Source organism: Danio rerio, chromosome 17 (assembly GCF_049306965.1).
Source record: "Danio rerio strain Tuebingen ecotype United States chromosome 17, GRCz12tu, whole genome shotgun sequence".
Classification (NCBI taxonomy): Eukaryota; Metazoa; Chordata; class Actinopteri; order Cypriniformes; family Danionidae; genus Danio; species Danio rerio.
Genome location: NC_133192.1, coordinates 9,470,001 through 9,495,470, shown reverse-complemented (window position 1 = coordinate 9,495,470; position 25,470 = coordinate 9,470,001). Strand labels below are relative to the sequence as shown.

General features: G+C 36.5%; 1 protein-coding gene across 12 annotated transcripts in view; it reads right to left on the bottom strand.

The window, feature by feature from the left end:
- The window catches only part of cdc42bpaa (CDC42 binding protein kinase alpha (DMPK-like) a), a 171,518-nt gene extending 146,242 nt beyond the window's left edge, over positions 1-25,276 (bottom strand). For all 12 annotated transcript variants that reach the window (XM_073928165.1, XM_073928166.1, XM_073928167.1 and 9 more), the window contains exon 1: positions 24,129-25,276. In XM_073928165.1, coding sequence (XP_073784266.1) covers positions 24,129-24,306 — 178 coding nt within the window. In that variant the 5' untranslated portion in view covers positions 24,307-25,276. The remainder of the gene's footprint in view (positions 1-24,128) is intronic.
- Positions 25,277-25,470: the final 194 nt, after the last annotated feature.

The window sequence follows — 25,470 nt, the reverse complement described above, 5'->3', positions numbered from 1 at the left end:
ATGTAGATATTGCATATATCTGGGCTTCTCAAAGATCGGACTCTGGTCCGGACCCAGACCATAAGGGTATTCAATTCAAGAGCATCCGTAAAGGATCCAAATGGTGGATTTCCTTCATTGATAAATGCACAAACCTTGTAAATGAACAGTTTAGTTGTTTGTATTTATTTATTTTTTTAAATACGGGAAATAAAATCGAAGGCAAAATATTCAAAGTTTTCCCGCGTGACTCTGTTGTCATGACATCCAGTGATCATACGAGGCTTTACGTGAACAAGCGGGCTAATAGTGCGCACACCTGGATTTATGCACCACAGCAAAGCAATCATTTGAATGAATGAAGACATCTGTCTCACAGAAAAGAAAACTTGAAGAAAATCGACAGTTCAAAGTTTAATGGGCAGATAAGTATGCATTTATTTTGCCAAAAGCCAGCACAAAGCCATTCTGCTTGATTTGTAATGACACAATTAGAGTTGTAAAGAGTATAAATGTGAAACACCACTATAAAATTTTGAATGGCAGTATCCACAAAATACAGATTAAGAACCGCAAAACAACAACACCTAAAGTTTCATTACACTCCTTTTGTAGTTTGCACTTTTTTTGGAGAGAGGTCCGAATGCAGTCCTTTTTAATGCCCACACCTAACCCTACCCCTCACAGTAACGTCACTAGCTCAATTAAGTGCATTGTGTCTGTGTCTCTGAGATATGCAATCTAAGCTTGCATCATCATGGCTGCATCCAGATACTATTGGGATACCTTTTGCTGTGTTTTGTACAAAACTGCACTTGTATTTTTTGGTTTTGCCACATTGTTGCATTGTTATTTAATGTGTTTTGAATGCAAATGCCACTTTTTTAAAGAAAAATTAACAGTGTTGACTTGTGATGCATGTTATGGATGTTTATTAAAAACAAGTTATGTAATATCAATTGTTCCGAACCTTTGACCTTAATAAAAATTCAGATTTAGACCTTTTAATGTAGACATTGAGAAACCCTGGCATATACTATTATCACGATAACTATATTTTTCCCAATATATTGTGCAGCCCTACTTGCAACCATCCCAAACACCTCTGCATCACTGCAGGACTTATTGTCTTCCAATATTAAGAAATCAATTTGAGTCTATATGTGACAGGTAAACTATAAAACACTGTGTGATAAACATGGGAAAAGCTACTACTTTTTTACTGAAGTAATACCATGCATGTACTATGCTGTGTGCTGCTTATGAATAAACTCTGTTTCCGTCAATGAAAGTCACATTGAGCTCAAGACTGCCAGCATTGGAGATCAGACACAAAGACAGATCTCTTTTCACTTGGACTGCATTAAATCCAGTCTCTTGAACAGACAATGAGCCCTGTGCTTTTCAGTTACCCATGCAAAATTAAAAAACTGACATAGTTAGCTGAAACTAAAGCCGGCTCCACAAAATGTAAGGCTGCTGGTAAAGCATAATTGTTTTTTAAAGGGCCAGTCCTACCTAAATAGAACAATAGTGCTTACCCTCGTTTAAAATAACCAAACAGCATCATATAAATTGTCCCTCAAGCATAAGTACCACATTTATGCTAGTGATTAAAGCCTGGTTTATACTTCTGCGTCAAGTGACCGGCGTAACCAACGGCGCATGCAACGCGCGTAGCTGTGCATTTATACTTCTGTGTGCTGTCTCTGTTGGTCTGCATCAACACTTCCAAAACGCTAGTTGGCAATGAGGTGTTAATGTGTCTCAGTGTCGAGTTTCTTTGCCTATGTTTTGTTCTTTCTGAACGCTTCCGGGATGTACAAGTGGCTAAAACTCGCTCATTTTGAGGCAGGAACCGGCGGACGTGCAACAACTTTAACTATGAGGTAAACACAAAAAAAATTTCCATCAAGAGCTCCTTCATGGGACTCCACACTTGTAAACAATCGCTCCATTGGGCTCGTGCCGCTCTCGGTCCCGCCCAGATTCATTAGCGCTACCAAGCCGACCAATCACAGAGCTTGCGCTACGCGTTGTTGCAACGTGTAGTAAAATTTTTGAGAGGTGCACGTCAGCAACGCCGACGGCTATGGCGTAGGGCTATGCGTCAGCGCCGTAGCATACGCGTGCGTTTGACGCAAAAGTATAAATCAGCCTTAAGGCAGCACAATACTTTTAAAATAGGTGATATTGCTGTATATTGCAGTATACGCTGTATTGCATTAATGATATTTCGATAACATGTCCCTAGAGAAATGCTATTTTTATTTATACATTTCAATTCAAGTTTATTTGTATTGCAATTTGTACAATATGTAAAACATTTAACATTTAATAAGCATAATAAAATAAACAAATAATAAATACTTTCCTGATCGAAATAATTAAATCTAATCCAGGCTAAAAAAAAAACTGTCAAGGTGCAAACATTTAGACAACACAATAGCCAATAGAGTGGAGGAACTATGACGTCAATTTGGATTTCGGTTAAAGCGATTAAATAAGGTTTGTGGCTAAAACTTAAGATACTTTCATGTTTTACTCTACGACATAAAACACATGAGTTACATCACACACATCAACTTTTTTTTTATCAATTACGCTTCTTTAAAAAGACGGTTGCTATCAAGTTGCTAAATGGGACTACAAGCGGTGTCAGAGACATTATACGTCATCTAGCTGAATTGGTCTGGAGCGCAGCTCGCTTGCGTTGGGCATTTGGATTTGTCAGTGATTTAAATATTTTCATGAATTGTATTTTATTGTTTGTAGTATTTTTCTAATTGGGAACTCATATTGTGTGTAAATATTGCGTTAACTTGTAAAGACTGTAAAGGCAGATTAATTTGTTGATTGCTTATTTTAATAAAACGATATTATGGGGATACTGCTCACCAGTGCCGCCTGTCTCTTTCCTGCTCTCAGTAATGCAAACATGTAAAAAATACATTTAACATGATCGACTGATTTTTCGCCAGTTTTTTTTCTTCATTTGAACTCATAACCCTAAACGAGCACATGTCACTCCGCTGCTAGTCCGTTTGCACTGGCTGCCAGTTGCTGCTCGCATCAAATTCAAAGCTCTGATGTTTGAATACAAAGTGACCTCTGGCCTTGCTCCTTCTTATCTGCTCTCACTTCTGCAGATCTATGTGCCCTCCAGAAACTTGCGTTCTGTGAATGAACGTCGCCTCGTGGTTCCATCCCAAAGAGGGAAGAAATCACTTTCGCGAACGCTCACGCTCAATCTGCCCAGTTGGTGGAATGAACTCCCTAATTGCATCAGAACAGCAGAGTCACTCGCTACTTTCAAGAAACGACTAAAAACTCAACAATTTAGTCTCCACTTCATTTCCTAATCTGCAATTGCCTCTTTGAATATCACACTAACTGTACAAAAAAAAAAAAAAAAAAAAAAACTAATACTACTAATACTTCCCTTCTTAGACTTTACAGACCTGAAACTTGCCTAAAGCACTTATTCATTGTTGCTCTTAGTTGTGTAAATTGCTTCCTTGTCCTCATTTGTAAGTCGCTTTGGATAAAAGCGTCTGCTAAATGACTAAATGTAAATGTAAATGTCATAACTGTAGTATTTACACTCCTCCTTAAAATGTATAGCATATGTGACTGCATGGGCTGCATTTTGCTGTACATCATGACAAAAATAAAAAGAATATTGAATGTTGTTCTGTGTCCATGATGAAACTTGCAGGCATTTAGATTTCCCTTACGCCTCATTTCTGTAATCTATTGCTAAGGTAAGTAACTTTACTTAATGCGAGTGATACACTTATTTAGTCTTATGATAATACTATATAGGCACATTTATACATACAGTTTTAAAACTTTTACAACAACCATAAAGCAAAACAAAAATGTATTTCCCACATAAAGACTATCCAAAAGGCATGTAGGTCTGTGTTTCTGCGTATTTATTTGTTTATAATAGATATCGTGAATTATAATATAGTAAACCGAAAGATTCAATCTTTGTCGTGGACCATATTTCTAAAAATAAGCTAGAAAAGTTGTTTGTAGCAGCAACTTGTGTGAATAGCACATTTTATTTGCGCATGCTGCAGCTGCTGTGAATACAGCATTACAGGGTTAACTAAGGCAGGTTTAAATATAGTAAGGCCCCATTTGATTGGTCAAATCTAGTTAAACAACCTATGTATGAAACGCACACACTTACCACATAAATTAATTAAATTTATTGCATAACGAATTTATTGCACTTTATTGCATATCGTGCAGCCCTATGGTAGTGATGCCAAAACCATTTCAAATTGAAAGGTTATATCCATTCATAACAGTAGACGTTATTTAGAAGTTTAAAAATAGATGCAACTTTTATTCAGTGATTTGTTGAGGCAATTTAAAAATCTTTATGATGCAAGAAAACAATGAGACAAAAAAAAAAAAAGTGTTAAAATACAGTAAATCTGACGTCTCTCGTTAAACATGCAACTCCAGATTCCACGTCCCTGTCGAAATCACCTGACTAGAATGTGTATTTACTGTCATTGCTTGGCAACAGTGTGCAGTTTCTGTACTAGCAAATAGCATGAGGTTCTAAACACATAAGTAACACACTGTAAATGACAGAGAGCAGCAATAGTTTATGGTCAGTGGTGCACCAGCATTGTGGTAAAATTTTGGGTTGGATGTTGGTACTAACCTCACAACGGCTGATCAATAAAATATTCACATCATGCATTTAAGCAACTCATTTAAAACCCACATCCAAACTGCAATCCAACAATTTTCTAGCAACAAACAATTCATGATTACAGAGAAAAAAAATGCTCTACAATAAAAAAAGTACAGTTTCGACAGCACACTTCTGGCATTTAATCTGGATCTGGATCAAAGAGGATTCATTGGTAATACAGCAGCGACAGATTGAAACAGAAAACAAGTGACCATCAAAATTAATTTGCAGGTTTTCTTTCGATTTTCCAGAGAGCAACGTTTTTTCTCTATTTTTTTTTTATCTAAAAAAATACTTTTACACATCTAACCACAATTTCAAGAAGACACCAAATACAATGGCTTTCAGAGTAACAATATAATTAATCTTTGCAGGCACATTTAAAACAAGAACCATTTGAATGAGAATTTGAAAGAGCTTATTTCTAGGTATGTTTAAACTTGCACCAAGTTTCCTCAGTGACAGGTCAAAAACAACAATAGCTAAATAAATATTAATTTGACAAATGCATGTAGAGAATATAACTATGTACAATATTGTATGTTATGTATAGCTATATTACGTGCAAACTGAATTATTAATTTGTGTTGTTAAATAAATAAGTGCATGTGCGTAAAAGTGTTCAGCCTTAAGAATACAGTTCCTAGCCGTATTGACCAAGAAAAAAAGTTTTCATTACAAAAAAAATTAATATTTCATCTGCACACAATGATACTACAAAAAAAATCAAGCTTTAAAAAGGAATATTTATTCAACGAGATGCTATAATCCGATTCAATGATTTATGTTCTGTCACCAGACCTAAAAATCAGATTAATCTATTTAAAAATTGTAAAACTCAACTGTTTAACTCTAGATCAGGGAAGGCATGGGCCGGTATAAGATTCTGACGGTATAATAACCTTGGATAAAAATATCACGGTTTCACAGTACTGTGATTATTAATCTAGAATTTATTCCTTTTAAATTTCTGGGTAAAAACTAAAACTTTTTCTCCCTTTGGAAACAATATATTTTATTTTTTGAAAGATTAATAATATTTTGGGACAGTAAACATTTCCGGCATGTCAGACTTCTGCTGTCTTTATTTATTTTGAAAACACAGAATTCTTTACAATTTAAAATGGCATCTTTGGATATTTTTTCTGCTGAAGATACTGTTGTCATAATTTTTTTTTTTATGTAAATAAAAAAAAAGCGTACACATACCTTAGGGATGGTTAGACAGAAAAATTGGCAGTTTTAAAACCTTGACTTTTCCAAACCATGGTATACCAAACTCGGTCTTGGAGGGCCAGTGTCCTGCATAGTTAAAGCCACTGTCACACTGCACTTTTCCCCCAATCGACTTCCATTAATACACATGTGAATGTGACAGACCGAAAATACCATCACGTAATTGCGTGAGACCAATCAAAGATCAAAACATGACCTCTCTGTACAGAAATGTAAAGTATGGATCGCTTGCTTCTTTGAATCTCTAAACATCTTGTTCAATCCCACGGTTTTTCACAGCGCCACACGACAGAATTTTGCAAGCTCAAACTCTAGTGCAGAGCTATTCAATTGGCTGCCTGCAGGCCGAATCCGACCCCTGAGGCACTTTGTTCCAGCCCTCCAAACAGTGTGACCAAGACATCAAAAATAAATTTAGTTCAGTCGACAAAAGGCCGCTATAGTTATGAAGTGGCGTGTGTCTGTTCAATAACAGCACGACCTGCAGTTTAAGAATGCACAGAGCGTGAGTCATCATAAGCGAGTGGTGCGGGCAGCCGAAAACATGTTTGTAGAAAAGGCTATTGGTACAATGCTCTGATATCGCTAATAGGGATGCAACGATTAACCGATTTTACTATTAACTGCGCTTTAATTCGTCACAGTTTATTAATCGTAAAGTCTTCTCTAAGCTGCATTTCTGTTGCATGGAACGAAACGAAACCGCTGCAAAATGCCAAGTTGCCTGTGCGCTAGTTTTAAGTTTGAAGAACACCAAGGCTAATACGCACACACACAGGATTAACTATAGCAGCGGCCGTTCCCATATCATGCCTTTTCCCCTTTGCTATTTGCTTTTCCCCTTTGCTATTTCTAATGTAAGAATATATGACAATATGCAGGCGCCAGCGGAGAAAACATCTCACGGTGAGAGTTGTGCATGCCTTTCAGTGCAATGTAAACAAATGATATATTAGACAAATTATTATTAAAATGATTATGTATGCATGAATGCAGATGGCAACAACAGTTAATCTAAATAGCTTACTTAATATAAAGCTTGAATTTACATTAGATGTGATAAACCATGATTATTCTTCAGGCTATATAATCGTACGACCAAAATCTATAATTGTTGCATCCCTAATTGTTATGCAGTTCAAACATATGAATGTGTCTGAATGTAGAAGAAGCCTACATGAAATACAACATTTGAATGTTTGTAAAAAAGTCTATTGTACAATGCAGTAATATTATGTACTTTCAAAATACAATATATTAACATTTTAAAGTATAAAAAGCCAACATGGGTGTCTTAAGGAGCAAAAATATACAGCATATGGGCTCTTATATGCTGTTGTGTCATCACTCATATAGCAAGTCATAGCTCTCCGGCCCTTGTTTGGGATGCTTTTCATGAACCGGCCCCCATGACAAACTAATTGAATAGCCCTGCTCTAGAGTGACCACGGTATTAGTTCCAAGCCCAATTAAACACTTTTGAACCAGCTAATCAAGCTTGTTCTAGGTATACAAGAAAATCCCAGGCAGGTGTGTTGAAGGAAGCTGGAGATAAACTATGCAGGACACCGGCCTTCCAGAACTTTTACTCCATTATGGTTAAACTCTGCAATGACTCCACAAAACTCACATGTTCTGAACTGTGGCTCCTGGTCAACTATAATCTAGACTCAACATTGAACAACCAGTGACTTGCAGATGTGCGATACCAAATGCATAACTTTTTAGGATATGAGTGCGAATCCATGTAAACAATGCTGTGAATATCGAATGTTACCACCCTGTCAGGCATCCTTTTACAGGGCATTAGAAACAGATGGAAAACAGACCACCTGGAACTGCCATCACGGCCTCCGGTACATCAAACAGGGAAGGTGTATAAAGTCTATTTATAAAGCACAGTTTAAAGGTCGAAAAGAACCTACATGGTTTCCAAAGTGTCCAAAACAACTGCGGCACACATAAGGGTTCAGTGTTCATTACAGATCTGAACGCGGAAACCTCATTGTGTATATATCACTGTCACAGTCTGGAGCGTAAGGGGACACAGAGCTGCAAATCAAATGAACCACACCATCTATCTCCAGCCATACCCAAGAGACCCGCGCTCGGAGACCATATAAAGGCAAAGACACTGGCAGGATCATTAAAACACCATTTCCATAGAGGGAAAGAAGCGCTTTAAAGCCAGACTGCAGAAAGAGCTCAGATATACTTGTGAGTGTGTGCTGTGCTCTGCTCAACTCCAACATCAAGAGCATTTTCACTGTCAAACGTCTGCATAATACAAACACTGGGTGGAACATAAATAGTCAAGACTTCTTTAGCTTTCGTTTAATGTCATGTGGTTATTTCATATACTTAAATGGAGATATATACAGACAGTTGAAGACTAAATTATTAGGCCTCCTGTAAATTGAAGTTGTTTTTTTAAATGCTTTCCCAAATGTTTTATAACTTTGCCCGTGTTAGGTTTTGATCCAAATTGTGCCGTTTTGGTGACTGTCGCTTTAAATTCAAATGAGATCGTGCTTTCAGCTTTTATAAAAAAGGGGGTGGAGCTTAAAATGCCTATGTGTTAGCAGAGCAGCAGAATCAGAAAGGCATGGGTATTTCTGATCATTCGTTATTTCGATTAATCCACAGGTTTGAGAAACGAGTACTCGATTAATCGGGGGTGGAGCTTAAGCAAGAGGTGGGGTGTGCGTCATAGCGACAATTAAATAACAATACACTTTTTTAAATATTTTAATTAAGGCCCTGTTAAAAATGTTGTTGATAAAACTATGACAGGATTCAGGAAACAATGGTTGGCGATGTCCACGCAACCGTAGTTATAGCGCATTTTTCTTACAAGGTTGGGCGAGGTCGACCAATTTGACATTGTACAATGTCTAATGTAAAACATCATGATGGAAGATGACATTGTTATTGTAGGTGGCGGTGAATTATTTATTGATAAATAACTAGTTATTTTATAACGAATTAATTATTTGTAACCTGCCGTTTCAACGCATGGTCTTTGTTTTACCCATAACCAAATCATAAATAAATAAAGATAAGTTACACACAAATTATCACCTGTCAATCATTTTTTCAACGGGACTCTGTCATGAATAGGCAGAGTGATCTGTGTCGTTATAATGGCGTCAACAAACTTGGTTGGTTAAAAAGGTGCACAACCAACAGAAACCAACCAACAGTATCTGAGGTTTTCGCTAAAATTACTAAGTACAAGCCTGAAAGCGAAAGATTGAAGCAGTGTGCTGACACTGTGACACCTTACCAGATAGATTCAAAAGACCGAAAAGTCGTTAGGAAGAGACAAGATGAATTAAATATCACTGTTGGAGCCATTTATGGGTTGCAATTTTCTTTCGCGCCACTTGAGGTTGTATATGGTATGCTCTAATTTATTTTCTAACAATCCACATCCAAACTGTGTTTTGCCAAGCATTTCTGAACAGCTCATCACGTGACCACACACACTCTGGCATGGGCTTCAGCAGTATACGCACGTCTGAGCTCCAGACAGTCAGTATGGGATGGCTTGAGCACAAAACCCCAGAGAGCAGTGCGCGTCGGACAATTTATAAAGGATGTACCGCTAAATCGCGTCTGATAGAATAAAAAAAGAGAATAGTCGTTAGGAAGAGACAAGATGAATTAAATATCACTGTTAAGCCTTTTATGTGTTGCAATTTTCTTTTGTGCCATAACAGAGGGAATATGGTATTTATGCTCTCTTCACGATGAGCTGAGAGGTTTAGAAGAAGGTCAAACAAACTTTTTGAACATCATGAATGTGAGAACGGGTTTATTATTGTTTTGATGTTTACTTTTTTTAATTTTGACAAAATAGACAATAAATGGATTGGAATATCCAACTTTATTAGCAAAAGGTATGGACATGAGTTCTTTTATCCTCGTCTGACTGCTGGTTGTGACACCGGCATCATCTCCTTTTTTGTATTTATGTGCAAAATGGTAACGCATCAAACTCCTTGTGGAATTGTAGATGAATGTGGTGCTGCACATGTTACACTTGACTGTTTTTCGGCAAGTTTTTAAGTGTTGCCAGACATCACTGCACGCTTTAGAAGCCATACTTGATCTGCGCTCCAGTCTAGTCTCTAGACTACAACTTCCTGCAGCCATAACCAATCAAATATTAGACTACTGCCCAAATACCAGCATAACCAATCAGAATGAAATTTATTTTAGAGCCAATCAATCATCGATTTCATGCTCGATCATCCCTGATGAGTTTACGATTAATCGAATACTTGTGCACATCCTTACTTCTTACTCAGGGCTGTCTATGCTAATGAGAGAAATTGTCACTAATGGGCGGGGATTTTCCCCTCCAATGACATGCACGAAGGGAGAATGTCAATCAAAGTGTTTCTGCAGTCAGTTTTTATAAAATGTGATAATTAAAAAATAAAATGTATATATTTTTTATCATTAGAGGCTGGCTATATTCACACACGCCACACAACTGTGTTTAAAACCCTTTTAAAAGTAATTTTTTGCATAATAGGTCCCCTTAAAAATGCTTAACTGGTTAATTAGGTTAACTAGACAAGTTATGTTAAACAGGCAAGTCATTGAACACAACGTTGGTTTGTTCTGTAGCCATAAAAAACATATTTAGATATAGATTTTTGGGCCGATACCTGATACCTCTTTAAATTTAAACAGTATTTTAAAACGCTAAATTTAATGTGTCAGACACAAAATAGACACGTCAATTCATTTTTTTATTTAATATTAATCTGACCAGTTAACGGTTTATATTTTGTTAATGAGCAGCGGTTGTCAATTGGGAAAATTACTCAAATGTTTACACGTAATATTTTTTCCTGAGGAAATTTAAACCAAAATACACAATAAAACTCTATCAAACATCTACAAAGATAAGAAATATGGTTAATAACTGGGATATTAACACACAGCAATACCACACAAAAAAAGTACAAACTTTGAAGAAATAAACAATGTGAGGAAGCTCAGTTATGGTGCACCGGACAAGTCTGAACAAGGTCGACCCATGTATGAATGAGACATGCAGATAAGTACTTAATCTATCGGTTTAAAGAGATCGGCCTAATATTGATGTCAGACCGATAACACTAATATTAAAAATAGCATTTATCGGCCGATATTGATATGGCCACCGATATATCGTCCATCCGTAATATATACATTTTTATTCCAGCAAAACTACAAAGGAAAAAAAAACAAGACTTAAAAATATAGTGTTTCCCAGAGATGGGTTGCGGCTGGAAGAACTGCGTAAAAACTTGCTGGATAAGTTGGCGGTTCATTCCGCTGTGGCGACCCCTGATTAATAAAGGGACAAGGTGACAAGAAAATGAATGAATGAAAAATATAGTGGAAAATTCTGTAAAAAGATTACATCACAAAAAACTATTTAAAAAAATTGTAGGATTAATTCAGGAGGTAATTAAAAATATAATAACACTAACACTGAAAAGGTTACGACGTTTTAAAATATCAAAAACAACATTTCAGATGTTTTACAAAGTGCTCAGCCAGCTGGTTTGTCCAATCACACACATTTTTATCAACACATGATGTCTTATAACTAAATCACATGACTTTTTTTAATGCGCATATTGGAATTTTCTTGGTAAAAGTGTTTCCATCATAGTTTATGCGCATCTTTTCTTATTGAATAAACTATCCTACTCAGTTATGCGCATATGTTTTTATGAGCATTTTTAAAACTTGTGTGCACCTTGGCGTTTGCAAAATGTGCATATACAAATTAAAAACTAGTAGAAAAAGTTATAAATAAACTTAAAAACAAGTCTAAATGAAATAAAATGTGCAAAGCTAGTTAACAATCTCTCCTGGCCAAAATCACAGCATGATTATGTTAAAAACATATCAGTTAAGCATGTGAATGTATTGGGATAAGGTTTTCATCTCAAGCAGAAACAAACAAAATATTAGGTTACGTTAAAGAAGACAAAAATAACATGATCTGCAAACATAAGCTTCTAATCAGAATTTCTGAAATCAGTTAGGCAACAGATTTTAACACCGTAAACAACTGATAGCTTTTACACTTTGGCCATCATGCTCATCTGTGAGAGAGCAAATAACAATGGAGGAACAAGTCTGGTCCAAAACCCAATCCTTTCAGGACAGAAAACAAGATTAATTTCATCCCTAAAATCATATTGGTCTTGCCAATCACAGAGCATAACACTCCTTAACATGCGCCGACTTGCTGTAATTCAGATACAAATAAGGGGCGAATATAAAGGGAAAGCTCATGATGAGAAGGATTTAACCTTTCAATTCGAGAAACCTCCCAAAGTTAATGCAAAGCTAATCCCAAAATATGAGACCGGTTTTACCTGACAGCAAACCCAAACTGCATAAATAAACATTCGAAAGGCCGAATACTAAAAGAGCAGAAGATGTTGGTTGGTGACAGGACAGTCACATAAAACCACCCTGCTTGTCAATTTAAACCAGCTGTCTGGAGAAACACACTATACAGGGGACTTCTTCAAATACCAGAGGGTAGTTGTTAGTCACCGAATCAGCTTTTCCTTTTAAACAGTTGGGCCTGGATGACATCTGTGACTTGCACATTCCTACATTTGCCTTAAAATAAAAAGTGTACAAGCCTTTTTTAGGTCAGCAGGAAAAGTGGAAAGAGTGTGAAATCGGCACACTAAGTGCTAATTAGTCAATGCATTTAAAAGTACGATAAAATGAAAATAGCTAATTCTTTGTGGAATATTTGTGTTCGATAAAACTTACTTTACAAAAAAGTACAATGAAATGCTGAATCAAAGTCTAGGTAAAGAGAATTTCGATTTCGAAACACATTATAAATAAAGTTGGGTCTCGTTGGAGGTTATTTCGATACCGGTGCTAAATCGATACTTTTAAAATGGTATCGATGTCTGAACCGATACTTTTGAGTCACAAAATTATTTGATAAAAAATATGTAACCTTATCAGATTTTCTAAAATTTTTACTGAACAATATATTAATTTTCTTTTCGGCTTAGTCCCTTTATTAATCTGGGGTCACCACAGCGGAATGAACCGCCAACTTATCCAGCATAAGTTTTACACAGCGGATGCCCTTCCAGCTGCAACCAATTTTTGGGAAACATCCATACACACTCGAGCCTACCCAATTCACCTGTACCGCATGTCTTTGGACTGTGGGGGAAATCGGAGCATCCGGAGGAAACCCACGCGAACGCAGGGAAACGGCAACTGACCCAGTCGATGCTCGAATCAGTGACCTTCTCACTGTGAGAAGACAGCACTACCTACAGCCCCACTGCATCGCCTTGAACAATACAATTAAAAAGTTAACATCAATTCATATTTTATATATTTGAATTTTGTGATTTTCCCAGAGATGGGTTATGGCTGGAAGGCATCCGCTGCGTAAAAACTTGCTAGATAAGTTGGCGGTTCATTCCGCTGTTGCAACCCCAGATTAATAAAGAGACTAAGCCGACAAGAAAATGAATGAATGAATGAACTTTGTGAATGCGTATACATGGACATCATTAATCTAACAATTTGCCTTAACCTGAATAAGACAGTAAAATAATTAGGTTGTGTATACGAGTTATTTTTTAAATGTTACTTTTATGACTCCATTTTACATGCTACAGCACGTAGATCGTTTAACGTCACTGCGTCACCGTGCTGTCCAACGTTTCCTTGACAGTAGTTGTACCGAGTATTATGTTATTTATTAAATTACCCAATGAATTGTATTTTTTTAGCATCTACCCCCATCCCCACCCTAAACCCAACCGCCACAGTACTGTAAAAATATGAATTATTGTTATACAGCATCACAAAAAAGATGCTTTAATTAAAAATCACTGTTTACATGGTAGATTTATAATCAGAGTATTGTCTTAATCATATTAAAATCGGAGTATTGGTGTCCATGTAAACATTCAGTGAAAGTGCCAGATTATGTGTCAAGCTGTCAAAGACAGCCCATTCCTCTGCCTTTAAGTTGATTCCATGCTGCCTCAAATGTTTCAAGTTTAACATGTGTCCCCCTCCTACACGCAACTTTTGTAAAGCATCTGCTGCACGTTGGTCTGTCAGAATCCTTGCTTGTAAAATATAGCCACACTTTAGAAGGATTTTTGAAGGAAATTTGAAGTACGCGATCAGACATGTTAAATAGGGAAGTAGCTCACCAAATGCGCTGTACTGCGTGCTTAGCCTTCTTTATCTAAGCAACAAGAACAAACACCTAACATCGTCGACAGTGTCCGTACCTCTTAAAATTGTTTGGAATTAAATGTTTAGAGATGGTGTGACAACGCATACCTATGTGTGCCTTTGATGCACCACTTGAAGCTTCTCCTTGTCGCAGCATCAGTGGCACCGAAATTAGGCACTGAATTTCATATTCTGATTTGGTCCGGTGCATAACGGTAACAATGGGGTTTTGGTATCCAACTCTAATTATAAATGCCGGAAATGTATTGTTGTAACACATTACACAGACTCTATAGTAGTGTTTTCAAGATACTGGAATTTGGTACCAATTGATACTGAAATTTTAAAAACATCCATTTCCCGCAAACATTTGAGTGCGTTCTGAAACAGCGATGATTTGCCATTGTGGTCACATGCTCACCAGAAATTACTGTGATTGGCAGTGAAGGTCGTCAGTTCACCGAGCTGCTGTTTACTGATTGTAACAACAGACACAGGGACACTGGAGCGTTTTAAAGCCACGAAGATTAGCTGGTCTGTTTGTTAGCTGATATACGAGCAATTCGCTGATGAATCCACTGATCTTATAAAAAAAAGATAAAATACATTTTGTGTTTTGTTTTTCCTCCCTGCTTTACTAAAATCATACAAACTGTGACTTCAAAACTAAAACACCAAACCATATATTTTGTATAACAGAACAGCATAAAATAGACTTTGAAAGACCAACGGTAACATTACAACATTTCCCACCTAACCTTCATAAATCAAACCATGACATAAGGTATGAAGAATGTCACAGGTACCATCTCTAAAACTGTCAACTGTCAGACACACTAAATTAAAGCATCCCATCTGAAACATGTGGTCGTCCCAGGAGCCTGACAGCAATAACACAAATCTGGCTGATGATCTGGGCATGAGTTCAAGCTTGTCCTGGCATCATCTCCAACCAACCAGTGGCTGAAAGGATCATATTAGCCTAATGCAATTAAGAGAATAGTTCACAGTTTTTCAGAATATGAGTTTTACAACTACAGAATAAATCAATTATCTGAAGAAACTACTCATTTCAACAGTGGTGGGCAAACTTTTTAGACCCGTGGGCCACATCAAATTTTGCAAACCAAGTGAAGGGCCACATTTCAAACCCTTCAAAAAAATAACCTTCATTTATAGAGGTAGTCCGCAAGGAAAATGTAATATCGGACAGAAACATGTCACATTAACACAAAACAGATTTTTTTTTTTATATTATTAAATCATATTTACACGTCAAATTAATTTGCACTGCTATTTATATTTACTTATCAATTATCATAAAACAATAAAATAATCCCTTATTAAATATAATAATGATGATAATAATAATAATAATAATAATAATAATAATAATAATTAAATAATTTTTACAGTGGAGAATAGAAAACATATTGTCTGATAGAAAAAAATCTCATATTAACACATTAAAAATAATTATTAAAAATTTCTATTCAGTCAAATTTACAATAATCTAATTTGCACTGCTTTTAGAATATAGAGATCAATCATCATAAAACTTGATGAAACCACACATCTTTGATAAAAGATCTTTTTAAAGTGGATGTTTGCATGGAAAATATATTCTGTGACAAAAAATGAACACATTTAACCAGCAATTATTATATAATTTGAGTCAAATGTACAACAATCTCACTTGAGCTTTTATAAATATGCTCATATCAATCATAAAACTATGAGATAAAACGGAAGAAGAATCTTAGTCTTCGTTATTCCAAGTCATGTTATTATGAGTGTGTTAATGTGAACAATGAGCCTGGTCCCCTCTGTTCGCAAGGGTGTCAAAGTCTGGAGTCTGCTACGGCAAAAACGCGAGGCGCAGCAGGCGGTTAAAACGCAAGGCGCGCAGGGCGCATATACAGCGCGCAAAACCCTAGCAGCAGTTAGTAAACCCTTCAAAAGAGGCGCCTCTTAAAGCATAGAGCATGTTCGGTGTGATCAACCTGTGATCAGGTTGCAGTCTTTAAAAACAGCAATACTTTCTTGGCGTATTAGACATAGCTCTATCTGTCCGATACTGGTGAAGAAATATTTTGTTGTCCATTCTTCCTTAAACACACTTCATTCAGAGTCAACATTTTTTTGCCTGACTCATTTAGTCATTAATGGTCGAGTGCATTTTAATATCCGAGAGTTTGTTCTAATTCTACAGGTTGCGCTAACTGTACCGCGTGCAATACTGCCATCACATGGTGTTCACTTGTAATTGCATCATTAATTTACTAATTCTGAACCAAACTGTTACTCAGAAGCAGCATTTTAAAAACTTCCTCGCGGGCCGGATGAAAGTGTTCAGCGGGCAGTATATGGCCCGCGGGCCGTAGTTTACCCACCTCTGCATTACATCAACATTTTACCTAAAGAATTGATGAAAAACAAATCTGGAAAGTAACTAAGCTTAGTGTAAACAGGGCTTAAGTATGTATTTTTCGCAAGTGGGTTGGCGACGGGGCGGAGAATCGGCGACGCTGGCTCAGCTTCGTGTTGTTTATTGGTCATCGGAGATGGCATCATCAATCAGCCCAACCCTATTCAAACCCCGCCAAACTTTAAAGACTCGTCCCAGAAGTCAAGACTGATGGGAACAATATTTTGCTCTGTAAGTTAACTGATGCCCAGCGACACATCACACTAGGGTTGTCACGATACTGAAATTTTAAAGACATCCATTTCATGCTAACATTTAAGCGCTGTTGTGCATGTTCTGATTTGTCATTGCTTTCACGTAATCAACAGAAATGACTGTGATTGGCTGTGAAGGTCATCAGTTCACCAAACTCACCATTGTTTACAGAGTGTAACCACAGATATAAGGACACTGGAGCGTTTTAAAGTCACGATTCATCAGCGGATCGCTCGTATGTCAGCTTATAGACAAACCAGCTGATCGATGTGACATCGAAATGCTCCAGTGTCCCTTTATCTGTGCTTTTCACATTTCCGGGTTTCTCAGTAGCAGAAGTTGTCATAGTTGGGAAAACTAAGAGCGCAGTGAATAAAAGAATACAATAAACAATTTTTTACAAACTTATTTGTGCAAATAATAAAAGAAAAACACCACGATGATGTTATAAAGACTTTCAGAAAAAGTAAAAAAAAAAAATTGTGTGAGACTGATGACGGCAACCAAAGAAGAGAATAACGTCAAATTTACTGTCCTGTCCCCTAGACACTGCATTAGAAACACCTCACACAAGCAGCAATTCGTTTTTTGTAATTTCTAGCAAAGATGATGTAATACATACATAAATGCATATAAATGTTCATACATTTTTTTTATGTAAATATAAAAAACTTAAGGATTTAAGATGCTGATGACCGTTAAATTCGTCCCAATAGTCTTGTGAAAAGGGACCATTGGTATCGAATTCCAGTATCGTGACAGCCCTACGTCACACAATGATGTGTCCAGTCAGTAGGCGGACAGAGGATGGTATTTAGAGTCTGTTCCAAAACATTCCTCCACATGTGCATTCACACTATTAAAGTAATCTGATTGAATGCGCTTTTCAACCACCTCTCATTGTGGTCAAAAATGGACAACCTCACAACATTTCAGACCCCCCTTACACCTGTACTTAGCATTGTCCACTTGTGATCGGATTGACGAAACTGCATCTTAATACCAGGTTAGAGCTGCACGATTCTGGCTAAAATGAGAATTGCGATTTTTTTGTTTAAAATAAAGATCATGATTCTCTCACGATTCTGTAGATGTGAAATAAAGGTTAATATGAGTCGGCTATTATTATTGTTTTTTCTCAAACATATGGTAAAACGAAAATATTAATATTATGTGTAGGTCTACTGGTTTCTATAAATAATTATGTTCTACTTATAAGAATTCTGATGTTGAATTATGCTTGAGATAGGCCTATGCTTGCAATCTGTCATTGAGAACATTATTAGACCATTTAATTCACAGGTAAAATCAACATTATATAGGCTAGAGTAGCTACACTGACACTTTAAACATTTATTTTCATGCACAACTGTGTGTTCGCTATAAAAGAAAAAACACATCAAATGCTTGTCGCAGTCATAACTTTAAAATGCGATATGATTATTTAAATGTTGTGCACACTTAAGGTTTCATTTTCACTGCTATGTGCTGTTCATACTTTGCGCACGGCTCTCAAATAATCAATCTGTGCCACAAACTAAATATTATTTACAACTTTATCACCTGTTACTCACAGCCTATGCAGGTTCTATTCACTAAAGTAGATGCACGTGCGTCTATCATTAAGTAGGGTGCATGCCCGTACATTCAGCAGCTCACTTCACGTGTGATTTCCCGGCCGCAAATACGTAATTATATAAAGACAAAAATGACATTTTGGGGTAAATTATACCTTGTAAATACAGTGTGTGACTCTTTTAGCATCATTTGGAGGTGTCCAGTATCTGTATCATCATTCCACAGAGAAACCAAAACTAGTGTTGCACACATACAAACTGTAAACAAAGCAGTGTTAACGTACCATTTTCACGGTGCTTCTCGCTCACCACAGAGGGATTCGCTTGTGAAAATTTGTGTGATAATCTACATCGTTTGCAAATATTTAACTAATGTGACAAAACAACAACCAGTTTCATTGTGTTCTCTCTTGATTTGCAAAGTTTGCTTAGTTTCGGCAATTCAGTTTTCGTTTAAATGCTCTGATTTGTAGCTAAACAGCTCATCAGAGTGCTCTTACACCAACGACCAATCACGATTCTACATGATGGATTGAGTAAAGACGTTTTTACATGAGGCTGATGAAAGACGACATGTGGAACACAATAATGAAACTAGCCTGACAGATGCTTGGTGATTTCTAAAAATCTAATCAAATGGATCAAACTATTAGAATTACTATATTTTACTTGTAACTAACAAAATAGTTAATAGTTGCATAAAAAAGCATGAAAATAAGCCATTAGCGACAAATTAATGACAACGCAATAACATCATGCTAAACTTTCCCAGAAAAAGGAATAAAAACAGACAATTTTACATGGTAAAGGCAGAGAAATCTATGCGACCCTGTGTGGGAGCATTTCACACTAAATAAACAACAACAACAAAAAAAGTGCGTTAACAGCCAAATATGCAAAAGTGATGACGGGAGCACTATGGCAATGATCCCGCACCTGAAACGCAAACATGTTGGAGTCTTTGATGAGGATGAAGGAAGCAACAGCAGGGTAAATCACTACAGAATCCTACTTTTGTTCCGTTTTGATGTGAGGAGTGTTATGTCCCTGGTGCTGGTGTTTACTCGTTATCCAGCTTAACAAGCATGACGTGAAAAAAAATCCAACTAGACTTTGGTGCGTTGGCTGGCGCCGAGCCAGAAAAAGACGCGTCATATTATCACAATTACGCAGTGTTTTTAACCACCCAATGCTTATTTTATGTTTTGGACATGTAAATACACACAAGTACTAGTAAAACAAAACATTTAGAGTTTGTAAAACACACAAGAAAGTCTATAGAAGTCCAACAATCCATTCAAATATAATTTGCTAATGTGTATTATTCACATCAGATACACATAACAGTGAAAGTAACAATAAAGTTCAATCAAGATCCTTTATACGTCTTTTAAACAACAAAAACACTCACTTACACGTTAATGTAAATTTGAGTATCAGGTAGTTGATGACATGATGAGCAAGCGTGTGAATATTTTGTATTAAAACGGAAAAGCATAATAAAAGGGATATACCCGTCATACGGCGCTACTGTGGCTGCGGTGTGTCACTTGACAAACATAACGCGTTGCCATGGAAACATTAGGGGTGAACGTTCTAAAATAATGATCACCTAACAAAACTCACTCCTGGTTCCAGATAGAATCTTTTAAACTCACCAGTGAAAGGGTTAATAACAGAAGTAAAGCAGCAGTGCAATGGTACAGTTACTTTGCATTGCAAGACTAAAGACACGCTTTTATTTACTCCCCTTTTTTGGATTATTAATTTATCCATCTGTTGTTATGTATAGCTACACTGCAAAAAGGCTTTTCTTACCTAGTCATTTCATCTCATTTCCTGCCCAAATATCTACAAATCTTAAATCAAGATTACTAGACATGAAAAATGGCATGAGAAATTAAATGATCCTTAAAACTTCTGTTTGAGATTATATCTCATTAAGATTATTTATCTTAACCCATTGGCAAATAATTTTGCTTGTTTTAAGCAAACAATCATTTCTTATGCTATTTCATGTGTCTAGTATGTATCTTGATTTAGATTTTAGATATTTGGATTGGATAGGCCAAAACTACCAGGTTTGTTTTTATTTATTTAATTATTATTATTATTATTATTAAAACAGCTCAGGGATGTTCAAGGACAACATGTTTGTGCACATTCTAAAGAGCTCTGTTTTTGAATAAAGGGTTAGAAATTAATGCTTTTGTTGATTTTTTTCAATCTGATTCATCGATTAATCGAAAAAAATTGGCAGCTTAGTCGATTATTAAAATAATCAGTAGTTGCAGCCTTAAATTACTCTAAAATAAAATCTAATGGTTGTTAGACTTTAATTATCTTGTGTAGTCAATACACTGTGGTGTGTGCATGCCGTTGCATGCAATATTTGTATAATTATAACTACTTTACAAGGATAATGGGGGTTGCGAGTCACTGGCATTAATATTTTGGGGGTTATAGGCATGTGATTTGTCTGGGAACCTTTGTTGTAGAGTGTTTATTATTCTCAAGCTGGTCCACACTTGCTCAGTCTATACTGTGTGCATGATGACTTCTGTTTCCAAGGAAGGAATGTTTACAATTCAGATCATTCAGGCTAGCTGCAAGTCACGCCACAAAATAAACAAACAAACGGCACACTATGTTCATTCACGCTAGAATGTAATGTAGCGCTCCATTCACTTCCTGCTTAACTCAGAAACGTAACAAGTTTAAAGTCATTTTCATTAGTTAAGCTGGGTCAGGAGGCCCGTGACTAAACCCATTCTGACAATTTACCCACCACACTGTGTATGTTTAGCCACACTTAACTCACATGACTGCACCCTCACAATACTTCCCAAGAGTTATTATTAAAGCATTTACAACTTTAACCCCCACAAACATCCACGTCATGTTGAAGAAATGCTTTGTATATAACACAAAAAGAGGAGAATTCATATTTCATATGATCAGCAGTGTTATTCATATAGAAAATGACACCATATGGCCCAGAGGTCTTTTTTCCCGCCTTATTCATGCACTAGTCTTTCCTATAGGGAACCGGTTTGATCAATTACCAAGACTGAATAATGCAATCTTCATTGTCAGAACACTCTGCCATAGAGCTGATTTCTTTTCAACAAACACTTTAAGACATAAAACACACCCATCTCTAGTATTAAACTAAAATCATTTGACACTAAACAAGTAAAAGTCCAATAAAGTGTTGTACTCTTCAATTGTGTGCTCTATGATATACAGCTCAGCCTGCCGGTATGATGGCTCAGAATTTAACAGCATGTTGCTACTTGACTTTTCCAGGGCTGCACACACACACACACACACACCTATGATTTAGGCCTGCCAAATATGGCTTAAATATGTTTTCTGCATGAACTTCCTTATTTATAGGGGAGCAATTCCGTGCAAATGTAAACCTTGCCATGAAAAAAATTACGTTTTCACTAAAATACGGAAACCGTTTCTGGGTTTTTTGGATGAGCAAGTATTTTACAGTACTTTAGAAATACTCAACAATGCATTGGTCAATGTTTTCAAACTCTATTGGATTTAACAAAGTCAGACAAGTGGCAATTTCACATCCGTCACATCCATAACGACATTTTTTCCTCATAAATGTAAAAATATTAAATAAAATAATCACAATCATTGTTGTTTTATAAAGAGCCAACTCTTATCCTTTTGCTTATTATTGTTTCTTTTGGATTGTGCAGTTTAATTCACAGAATTTCTACAAAGTATGTGGTAAACTGTAAACCCGCAGTCTTTTTTTTTGTCACATCCATAACGCATGTTTATTTTCCTCATTTAAAGTACAAAACATGTCTACAGATTGACATTTTTCTGGTCCCTTAACTCTGTGGTCAGTTGTTCTGGAAAATATAAACTGATGTTTCAATATAATGTTAACATATACTTTCTATGTGAATTTATGTTTTGAGATTTTTACTGCAAATGTCACATCCATAATGCTGGAATTATTCAGGGGCTTTAATATCTAATCAACTACACTAAAGCAAATTGAATCTATGAATGCAATGACTTAGGATGCTTCAAACATAAATAACATGCATTTACAGTTTTTCTCCACTGGTTTGACTCTTTTCTTGAAAGAGAAATTAGATTCTCAAAATTCTAAGATCATTTGGCAAAACTGTTACAGTTTAGCACAACACTATTGACCTTATTCTAAAATGCGGAAGTGCGACTGTTTTCGCGATTGTCATAGAATTTACGATTCAGTCGCCTATGGGAGAAATGACTAGGACTAATAAACGGCAGAAAACGGTCAAACTACTTGCTCTACAAACAAATGTTTGCATGACAATACAGACCAAGTAGAATAATATAATAAGACAATATCAAATTGCAACATCAAGCAGCGTAACAAGCAGTTGTTAACGTCAAAAAATGAATGGAAGTGAATGAGACCGGAAGTCTCAAGCCAAAAAGATTCAAATGGCAGCGCCCGCTCGTCGGCGGAGAATAAGGTGAATAGCTCACTTGCAAAAGCGCATACCCTTCCCAAAACAGTTCACTCATACCAAAACTAAATTTCCTTCTCATTTAAACAGTCAGTGCCCCCAAAATGCTTCGTCCCTTTAGTATTGTGTAAGCACTGCGAGTCAAAATGTTTAGATGTTTTGTCATTATGGCAAAGGACCACTAAAATATCCCTCATGTCCACCTTATAGTCTTAGCCCAGTCCTTCATTGACAATGGTTACTTTACTGTTTTTGTCTAGCTAACAGAAAACAATTGTGTAGAAAACTGAAAACAAGAAATAGGACTTGATGTGAGTCTCCAAGGTTTGACGTCACACATTGCACTCATGCTGCCAAGGAAATGGTAACTCCTTTTTATTTAATGATCAATCACACACAAAGTACTTTCCATATATCAGAGCAAAAAGAATAAATAGTTGTAATAAATTGTATTCAAATGTTCCAAGGATTCACCTACTGTATGGTATTCATGGTATTATGGTCTTGACAAATTTTGACAATTGAACAGGCTATTGTGCATGTAATGACATTTACTATGAAATGACGCTGACAATTTTTGGAGAGAAGAACCATTAGACTGAAAATTAACAATCAGTTTAGATTAACAAGATCTTTTCACTTGGAAAGTGTGCTAAATGTAGGCTATCTTTACTTAACCATTTGCAAAGATGTACTTAGACATTTGCAATTTGATTAAATGAATGAGAAATTCAATTCTGTTGTGAACAATTGGCAAGTAATTTAAAGGTTTGTCCTTGTTGTTTTGAGAATGTAATTTCTGTTTCAAGAAATGAGCCAAACCAATGGAGAAAAACTGTAATATAATTACAAGTGAATTGCATTGAAATATTGGAGGTTTAGCATGGAATGCATTGCTTCAAAATAGTGTGCTTGACATTGTCATGGTTGATATAAGACAGGGGTGCCCAAACTCAATCCTGGAAGGCTGTTGCCCTGCATATTTTAGTTCCAGCCCTAATTAAACACATCAGAACCAGCTAATCATGCTGTTTCTAGCTATACTAGAAACTTCCAGACAGGTTTGCTGAAAGACGTTGGAGCTAAACCATGTAGGACACAGGCCCTCCAGGACCGAGTTTGGGCACCCTTAATATTAGACATGCATTGATTTTAAGATATATGCACATTTAAAACACCATACTCACCCCATTCCAAAAACTCAGCAACATTTTTCTCTCTTCTCAGTGGGGAGTTGGTGCACTCATCATAAATGCAGATGAGAACATCCAGAAGACTTTCCACACTAAAACACTGTCCATTAGCCTGGACAGGACCATCCAGGATCAGTTTTTCCAGCTTTTTCAAACGCACTTCCCCAGACATGGTTCAAAACTAGTCAGTCCAAAAATGTAGTGTACTATTCTTTAAAAAAAGTAGATGTGAATACTCTTTGAAGGGGTGTGCAGAGGGCTATAAACATAACCCTCCCATCATCACAGTAAAATGCAGTCTCAAGACTGCAGTCAAGTAAATATTTGTAATTTCATACACAAATAAAACTTCTCACTAATATTAACGTTACATTTTCTAATGTACTCAGTGAAAGATCAACATACCAGGCAATAAATTGGAAAATAGCAAATTAAGTCATTTATCCTAAAAACTTCTCGCACTTTTGGGTGAAAATGTAAATGATATCTTGCCTTCCGCAAATATAAATTTACAAATATTTAAGTGCCTTTATCTAGCCACTCGAGCTAACGCGCTAACAACATTCTCTCGACACAATGCATCTGAAGTGTTTTTCTCAAATATAAACACAAAAAATCGTGTATTTATAATAACACACGCGAGTGCCAAACCATGTCAAGTATTTCAACTTTGAAATGCCTTCAGTTTGATCAACTTTAACTGGTTAAAATTACTGGTGCTAATGATCCAGCTAATAAAGACGTTCGGCTAGCAGGCTAACGATTTTAGCTCGTCCTCAAAGAGAATTCACACCAAAACCATCGGAAATAACATGACACGCCCCCAAGTGTGATATTTGTAGGATATCTGTGTGGAAGAGGTGGATAAAATACGTTAATATCCTCGAAAAGTGAGTTTAGCGAAGTTCTCCAAAGGCACCGATTGAGTGTGGCTTAGTTTTCCACAGTCTTTTCCCCATGTATAATTCCTCAAAAAGTATGTCCTGCCCACGGGATGAAGTCCGTCAGAGGATGAAGAAGATGATGGGGTGAAGATGAAGAGGAGGATGGAGGTGTGGATGAGGGGTGACGGGGTGATTCCCTCTCATCTGCCCGCCGCAACTGAGTCTGTTTCAGCTTTCAGGAATGACGAGGAGAAACATGGCGACTGGACACACGCGCACACACACATACGCACACGCGCACGCACACACACATACGCACAGTCTATGAACATAAACATATTCACACAGACAAAATGCATACACACAAGCAGTTTCTCAAACACAGTAAATAAATTATATATCTAAATAAGAAACAAAAATACACACAAACAAATACGCATATATAAACACAT